This window comes from Capsicum annuum, chromosome 10 (assembly GCF_002878395.1).
Source record: "Capsicum annuum cultivar UCD-10X-F1 chromosome 10, UCD10Xv1.1, whole genome shotgun sequence".
NCBI lineage: Eukaryota > Viridiplantae > Streptophyta > Magnoliopsida > Solanales > Solanaceae > Capsicum > Capsicum annuum.
In genome coordinates, this window is record NC_061120.1 from 53,545,056 (window position 1) to 53,554,237 (window position 9,182).

The 9,182-nt window shown below is 34.4% G+C and overlaps 1 protein-coding gene across 3 annotated transcripts; it reads right to left on the reverse strand.

Moving 5' to 3' along the window:
- Positions 1-2,380: 2,380 nt before the first annotated feature.
- On the reverse strand, positions 2,381-8,486 carry LOC107845776 (probable magnesium transporter NIPA6). 3 transcript variants are annotated; one of them, XM_047397910.1, is made up of 10 exons: positions 8,011-8,486; positions 7,147-7,290; positions 5,431-5,487; positions 5,230-5,320; positions 4,978-5,138; positions 4,732-4,859; positions 4,450-4,587; positions 3,478-3,570; positions 3,275-3,392; positions 2,381-2,794 (listed from the first exon to the last, which is right to left on the reverse strand). In XM_047397910.1, the coding sequence occupies exons 2-10, from the start codon at positions 7,268-7,270 to the stop codon at positions 2,682-2,684; spliced, it is 1,023 nt and encodes a 340-aa protein (XP_047253866.1). In that variant the 5' UTR covers positions 7,271-7,290; positions 8,011-8,486; the 3' UTR covers positions 2,381-2,681. The 3 variants fall into 3 exon arrangements, with proteins under 3 accessions (XP_047253866.1, XP_016545744.2, XP_016545743.2); XM_016690258.2 differs by lacking the exon at positions 8,011-8,486 and adding an exon at positions 7,570-7,940; XM_016690257.2 differs by lacking the exon at positions 8,011-8,486 and adding an exon at positions 7,434-7,940.
- Between the last annotated feature and the right edge of the window lie 696 nt (positions 8,487-9,182).

The window sequence follows — 9,182 nt, forward strand, 5'->3', positions numbered from 1 at the left end:
AAAAATAAATATATATATATATATAAAATGTAACCAACATATTCCTTAGTAAAAATGGTGGAATTTCACCAAAATAGGAAGCAAATATTTTATATATTTTTATATGTATATATGTATTTTTTATGTATTTAAGAGAGAGAAAAAATAGAAAAAAATTGTGTGTATTTGTTTATTCTTAAGAGAGAAGAGAAAGAAAAACATAATTTGTGTGTGATAAAAAAAATGTTCATATACATTTGTGTATTTTTGGAAGAAAAAATAAAAAATGAGGAAAGATTTTTTCTTGTATTTTTTGTGTATATATTTGAGAGAGAGAAAATATACGTGGATATATGAAAATATGTGTGTAGAGAAAAAATGAATAAAATTATCTTTTACCATTGCCTATTTATAATAAAATTGAACACTTTCTATTACCCAATGGATAAAGGGTGTCCCCTCTTTTTATAATAGCACATTCTTTAGTCCTTGAGATATTGACTAAAGAATGTTCATCCTTTTTATCAATGAATAGAATTATTATTCAAAGAATAATATCATTGAGTTGTTATTGTCAAATGTGAGAAGACATTATGTGTTGTCATTATCGGATGTGACAAGACATAATTATATAGTCATTGTCGGATGCGACAAAACATTATTATGCGGTCATTGTTGAATGCGACAAGACATTAAATTATTATACTGTGTAAAAATAATTTATCCGACTTAGCATTTACGGATCATAAAAATATATAAAATACAGATATTAATTTGTAATTATGAAAAATATAAAGAATATTGAAAATATTTTTAAAATATAATTTAGTAAGAATTATATTATAAAAATGTGATATCATATCGTGTATGCGTACAGATAATTATAAAATATTAAAAATAATAATAAATTGATAGAAATCCTATTATAAGAATGATTATTAATAAATTATGAAAAGTAAAAATACGATAATAAATTGATAAAAATTCTAAAATAAGAATGATTATCAATAATTTGTCAATAATTATAAAAAAGATGTGAAAACTATATTTTATGTTTTTTAAGGATTAGGAAGTTTGAAGATGTTAATTTTAGACATGATGAGTAAAAATTGAATGTGAATACAAATTCATGGTTTAAGCTTTTGTTCGTGGAAATTTGGTGGTTGTATCAATCTCATAAGAGATTCAACCCCCTAATTGAAGGAAAAAGTAGGGTAAACGACGAAAAAGCATGCTAATCGACATAATCAGATATAAAACTAAGGAGAGATAAAGAGAGGCGGATTCATACAGTTTACATCATTACTGTAGCACTCAGCTCAGATTCACGAAACATGGGTGTTAATTTAACCCAAATCCTTAGATATGATAGTTATCTATTGATTTTAAAGAGTAGAGTACAGATTGGCACTTATGATTCGAGCTATCTACAGTGATGGAGGATTAGAAAATTGATGTTTGACACTGATCTTTTTGACCTGAGCTAGATGTAGTGGTAGATGGGCTTGAAGGAAGACAAGGGTACAGCAATAGGGAGCCTCCACAGTTGAGCTTATTGTTGAGCTTTCCATTTTCCTTCCATTAGCTAAAATTCCACATTCTCAACAATGGGTTAGACAAATTGTTCGAAAAGAGAGATTAAGAGAGTTGAAATTTTTTCTACTTTCATAAATGTTTAGGGTTTTCTTTGTCTGGTGGTCGGTGTGCCTTGATTGTTTGTTTTGGGCCCGGTCGGTCACTTTTGGGTCTGGCCTTTTGTAAATATTGATTTTTTTTTTTTAATAAAAGGGCTAACAGTCCAATTTAATTTTTAAAAAGAAATCATGTGGTGGACCCTCTTGGATTGTTTTATGAAATGTGGATGAAAAATAAAATGCTATTTTTTTAAAAAGAAACCAGGAGAAAAGATATCAGTTGAAGATCTTTTTTTCACATGAAATAGATTGTGATTTTTCTAAGGTACAATTACAAAGTAAGTGCTAAGGATGTTTTAGGTGTTCTTTGAATTTGATATACACTGGCGTTTAAAGTACCGCTACACCAATGTAGTTTATCTGATATATTTTTTTAGATAAATAATCCTATTCCTCAAATACTAGGAAGGGATTAAGTTTTTTAATTAAATATATTTCCTTTTTCATCTCCATTTATAGTTTAGCTTGTTTAAAGTTTCAGTACTTTATTTTTCTAGTACAATTTTAACAGCTTCTCTTTAAAGTTAAAAGGGGATTCTGTGCTTTTGATTAATTCAAGCTCGATCTTTCACTGTCCCATTACACACCCTGGGTTCTAAATTTTCCATTTTGATCTTGTTAGGGTGTCAAATGAGCAAGTTTTACTAAGTTTTGACTTAATATCTAAACAAACCCCATAATACGAACAGCAACAAGACCATTTATCATCCTTCAGAAAAATATATGCTTGATATGCTGTATCTCAATATGAAAAAATAATGAATAATATGTTACAACATAGAAAGAAGCCATATATGTACATATATAAACAAACCCCGACTGTTGGTCAAGAAATCTTGGGAAATCAAAACCTCACCCTCTAACCTTTCCCAAAATTATGCACAGAGGAAGAAATTGCCAGGCCGGTGGATCAATCAGCTTAAGCGAGAAGTCGAGAACGCTCATTCCCTCCATTGCACATTTCAGGTATCGGCTGTGATAGAACTTCCAGTTCTGCAATCAACTTCTCTAATTCTTCGCCAAGACATTATATGAGTCTAAGTATTCTGAATCATGCAAAAGGATGTAATGTCCATCCTCTATAGTCTTTATGTGTTCCCCATTGTACCATGTTACAGTTCCTGCATAAACCAATTTAATATTAGAAGTATAAAAATACCTATTTTCCATATATGCATATCTAGCTACAAAAAGATCACATTCCTATTTCGACTTCCACTATGATAATATAACATCAGGAGTACAAATGTATGTCTTCCAAAAAAACGTGTTCAAGATGCTTGACGATCATCCCAAATGGAATAGCTAGCAAGGATGATATGTCAAATAATATGACTTTGAAGAATATATTCACTCTTGGTGATGATGCACCATACTTCAAAGTAACGGAAAAGTAGCAATAATCACGCTTAGTTCAACATCAATTTTTTAAAGGAGTGCAACAGAAAGATACGATGACATACACAATTTAAAAAAAAAAAAAAAAAAAAGATACAATGGCATCCTTGTTGTAGATAATAGGCAGCAGAGTATCTAGAATGAACATATATATTAACATGTGAGGCTTAAAGCTTCCAGCAAACCTTTAGTCTTATCCATACCTTGCACGGTAACTGGTTCCTGTTCTCTCGTGACATGGAGCATGATTGTTCCTGAAAGTACTGTTATAAATCCACATATTGCAGAAACTATGTCACTGCCACTTTGTCCTGCCCAGTCCTGCAAAGCGAGATAAATATTCATAATACCCTGTATCCATATTCATAGAGGACCATAACAAGAAGAGCTTCAATTGACAGAATACCTTGAACATTATTGCACTTGCGATGATGGTCATGGTGGTGAACATTACATAATAAATTGGAGAAACAATTGCGGTGTTGAATGTATCCAGTGCCTATCAAATCAAGTATAGATATCAGAAATGCTTTTAAACTTCCCAAAGGGAACCATCTTGAATGACCCATAACAATCATACATTTCATAAACTCCAAAACAAAATTACACATCTCATGTTAATAGTATACATTTTAATGAACTAATATTTTAGTTGTCCAGCAGCAGTGAAAAGGTTTTCTCAATCAGTCAAGCATCAACTATGCATTCCCCGTTCATGTAATTAGGAAAATTTAAAAAGACATTAGACCAGAATATTAACAGAGAACTTATTGTGCTAGATTAGCAAACAGAATTACTTGTTTGAGATATAAAAAATTATGCTGCTAAATCATCAAGCTCTTAAGAAAGACCAACAAGTGACTCGAGGAACTGAACTGTGATACCCTGTTTCACTACATAGGATGAGAACATTCTTAGAGGACTGCTCAGGTTGGACATTAAACTATTCATGTGCATCTAAGAGCTTCATCACAAAAATCTTTTAGCTGAATTATATTTCCAAATTACAAAACGTGAAAAGAAACATAAACAAAGTCTGCATTTTTGGAGAACGCTCTAGCATAGTTGGGATCAATTCTCATTATCAAGTTTATGCTTTATCTTTGTAAAAAAATACCAAGACACTATGAAATAATTATCATCAATAAAAGGGGTGCATAAAGGCTAAATAACTACTTTAATATCTAAATCTAAATGAATGATAGAAAATATTCACATGGATCATAGAAGTATGACCTAACCTACTCACGGATATGGGAAAGCAAAAGTTTGCTAGGTTGACGTGAATACACCAATTAAGAACAAATCAATCACAAATTAGTTGGGTTTGGCTTCTCAAATCCCCTATATCCATTTTGTTCTAAAGATAAAGTATTACCTTATTAAGGTAATTTAGCTGTGTGACGACGCATATCACTGCAACAGAAAGAAAAAACCATGTCTGAGGATAAGCAACTTGACTTATTCCTTCCAAAGTAAGTTTTATTGCAATTCCAATAGCCTTTATGCTGACAATCTGCAAAGAACATGAAAAAAATACAGCAACCAATCTCTGGACAAGGTAGCAAACTGTTGATATGTGCAAGACACACCACATCCAGAAACAGTTTTGTGTCCACATTGCAGCTAAGAATAGTAGCTTAAAAGAAAACACGTTTACCGTAAATGAACCCATTAAGGAACAGATTCCTAAGTAAACCAGTATATTTGTCTGCCCATAGCGAGGCTCAAAATGCAAAATCAAAGCTAGCACCATCGATAAGGTTGCAGCTACATAAATCAAAAATGCTGCAGACAGAGACAGAAACGAGGAAATTTGTAATAACTTCTACAAGTGCGATGAGGTTTCTCTAACCTATGGCGTGATAAACAGAAAGCATGTATGTTAAAGACACAAAACTCGAACCTGGTTGAGTTGCCAACATCCAGATTTCTTGTAAAGAAGCTGGCATATTCTCCTGAGGTGCATGGATAACAATAACAACTGAGCCTACAATGCATGAAATGCATCCCAGTACACCTAATCTTTGCAATCGTTCTTTCAACATAAAGTGCGCCAAAAGAGCACTATGCAAAAATTTACCAAGGTCAGTTTGCAAACACCTCTCACGCTTGATTATTAGAGTTTAAAAACAGTTCATAAGCTTCAAAATCATACCTGATAATTATACTCAAAACACCAAGAGGGGTCACCAGAACTGCAGGAGCATAAATATAAGCCACAAAATTGGCCACCTCCCCAACAATCACTGCATAATCCAAATCCAAAATTTTCATCGAAATCCAAACCACACAATACCAATACATTCCTAATCCAGAAAGGGTATTAAGGTATGGAGACAACTCATGATCTACTCACTTGTTATCATGCCTGTCCACCAAAGTGGTTCAAGTAAATAAGCATAGCCTCCAACTCCTGCAGTAAATACGAGAATTAACTGTTTGAGTGACCTGAAGTTGGCACAGTATGTGATGAGGACAAAATGATCTTGTTTATCTTTGACAAGGACAATGTGGCACTAAAAGATTTAAGAAAAACTGAAAATAAGTAAATGAAACATTGCAGTTTTAATTTAAAAAACAATAGAAGTGATATATCAAGAGAACAGAAGAAATTTCAATAACAATTTGTAAAAAGAAACAAAGAAGAAGACTGAAGTATTTTATATTTCTAACTGTTCCCAACTCAATCACAATAAATAGTAATCACACCTGACATGGACTAAGCTCATCAAACACCATTTAATCTCAAAACTTCTTTAATCGCCTCAGCCATAGCCATATATATAGCACCATAGAAGATAATGTGACAAGATGTTGCAATGGTGCTTTCCAGCAACCAACAAAGCCGCCAATACAAACAAAGGTATTGCTCTTTTTCCACAACTTCAAACATATATCTAGAACTTCCACACTGATATCTTTTCTGGATGACAAGGGAAAGCAAACGCTACCCTTCTGGTGCATACAGAGTAAACGTCACTCTAATGTATAGCTTGCAAACCACACTAGGCAAGCCCCGTACGATGAGCTCGACCGAGAAGCATGCAGGGGTGTTTCAAATCTAAGTACCCCCATGTGGAGATCCCTTGCTAAACCACTCGGCCCCTTGCAAGTACATTCACACGGATTCCTATGAATACACTCACAGAACATGGACAACTCGTAATTTCACAAACTAACATTTTGTTAAATTTCCATATGATCATTGCAAACATAATATAAAGTATATTGGAATGTGCTACCCAGGCCATATATATCATCCTTCTTCATCTTGCTTGGAACTAAGCAGTCGATAGTCTGAAATGTGCAACAAGAGGAGTATTCACAGGTTTTGCATCTTTCAGGCCAAATCTCTGCAAGCCTTCGCTGAATAATTTTATAATGTCAACAATAGCTTCCTAACTCATCAATCTCTCTTGATCTCCGTGAAAAAAAATTATTAATTACTCCCTAAAGTCATTCATTTCAACTTCTTAGTTCAATTGTATCTTCAATGAGAGTTTCTATCAAATCCTGAACACATCTTAAGATGCCATAACTTGAATTTGGCAATCCCAATCAAATTTCTCAAGATAAACCCTTTCTTCAAATTGACTAGTAAAACTGAACCTAAGAACCTCATCTAGGTACCAGATTGTCAAGTTCAAGTTTCAAAAAATTTTGAAATTTCTTAACAAGCCTTAACGACAACAATTAAGATAATAAACAGAATATAGACAAAAAAGAAACACAATAATAAATGTCATTCAATCATTTCACCTATGTCCATGGTCAATACAACAACAACAACAACAAGTGTAATCCTGTACATAGATAGTAAAGAACACTAATAATCTTGGAAGTGGCACAAGTAAAATAACCTCATATGGGTTCCTTCACTAAATACTCACAAGTATGTTACCTAAACATAGATTTTGTCGTCAAACCGCTCTCTAACTCTGAATGATTTACATTATGAATTGTATAACTAAGAAGGAAAGGCCTCTATTTAACAATTTTAACAATTTCTCAAAGAAAAGAAAAAGTCCAAAATGCTGATTTACAATTCAATTGAGAGAAAAGATTAACAAACCTGCTCGAGTACCAGCAGCAGCAGCACGTTTGAGACCTTTCTTCTTCAAAATAAAGCTGGTTCCAATAAACAAGCTTGATGATATTGCCAGAATTAACCCTCTGGTGTTGTCCGAAATCGTCATCCTCTTCCTTACTTCCTCAGCTAAAATAAAAATGGTCAATTATGTATCCAATACAAAATCCCAACAAAAAAGGACCACGATAAAGACCTGTTTAAATTCAAAATTACAAAATCTAAGAAGAGGACAAATCCAATTTCCCGCCCAAAAGAAGCTCAATTATCACCTCGGAAAAAAACAAAAGTAGAAGAAATGGCATTCCCAACCAACAAACCAGCCAAGTCAAGACACTAATTGAGTATAAATGAAAATGACTTGATGAAGGGAAAATATGAGAGAAGTTTATCGAATCGGGTTACTACCAACATAACGAGTGTAGGGAAGGATCAAACTTAAAAGGACTGAAAGGGCGTAGGCTTAATAGTGAATGCAGACAGACCCCTTCAAATAGAAAGTCTTCGGAGTTGGAACAATCTATTAAATATAATCTACAATACGAGTAGATCTATGAAGGGGTTTAGGAGAGGGAAATCTGAATAATTTGAGAAGAAGAATATTAGCTCCCTCTCGGTCTCCCCTATGCATCTACGGCTTAAATTGTTGTCGTATTACTGTCTGAAGCTTCCTATTATGGATTCACTGTGTGATGATGATGACGAAGGATGGGGACACTAGTTGAAAATGGATGCGAAACACCGGCGGTATATTTGAAATATATCAAGTTGCACAAATGCTTCGCCAATAATGGTGAAAAATTTTTGGGCATTGACTTCAAGCAAAGGCAGTAAAAGATGTTATTTTACCTCATTACTTTATGTCTGCAATGGTTCACTAGCGGCTCATCGGAAGATTTTTTTTGCTGATATGTCCCAGGTTATAGACATAGAACCTGTGGAAGGGATCAAGAATGTCCCCCAATCCCCATCTGGCCCAACTTTTTGGTTTGACATATCTTGAAAGGAGAAAACTCCGATCGCTCGGATGATGAAGAATAAAGGAGGCATGGAGGAGACCAAGTATGACGGAAGCATCTGCGGACTCAGAGAAGAAAGGTCCATGGCCTAGGGTCACTATCAGCAAAGAGTAGTGCCTCAGTTTAGGTAAGCCCTGGCAGCCCTATTCACCGAAACCTTTCGTTACGGGTTCCTCAAGCACTTTTTCTCTAATCGATTGACTGACTCAAAGGCAAAACCGAAATTCAAGGATTGAAGATGTATCCGATCCCAGGTGCGTCTTATTTTTCAGATTTCATCTGAGAGTAGGCGAGAGAGCCTTTCACAGACAACATACCTGAGAATAGAACTCTATAGGTCTCCATGATAGTTTTTGGTCTGTCTTCAAAAAAGAAGCTTAGTAGTAGTCGCTTGGAGAGCTCATTTCGTTCGTTCCCCCTTTCGTTCTGACAGTACATAACCTCTCATGTCACAATCATTCCTCTTAAGCAAGGGCATTCCTAACTTTCTCTCCCTTCTTGTCTGAGTATATATTCTAGTCTAGCTGGAACTTGAAGAGAGAGTGGATGTCGCATATCAGCTGTTTTCTAAGGTAGCCGAGGGAACCTTGGACAAAGACTGCTTCGTTATTGTAGAAGCTTGGAAATATTCGGACTTTCTTTGTAGGAATTATATTCTGAGTGGTCTCCAAGATGACCTCTACAATATTTGTAGTGGAACAAAGACATCAAAGGAACTGTAGGGGTACTTGAATGAAAATATAAGACGGATGATGAAGGAATTAAGAAATTCCTTGTTGCACGGTTCCTGCACTTCAAAATGATAGATAGCAAATCTGTTGTCTCTCAAGTACAAGAGTTGTAAGTCATCAAACATGATCTCCTAGCAGAAGTTTTAATTGTGAATGATGCTTTCCAAAGAGCGACGATAGTTGAGAAGCTACCAGCATTGTGGAAAGACTTCAAAAACTACTTAAAACATAAACGCAAGGAGATGACTGTTGAAGATCTTATTGTCCGACT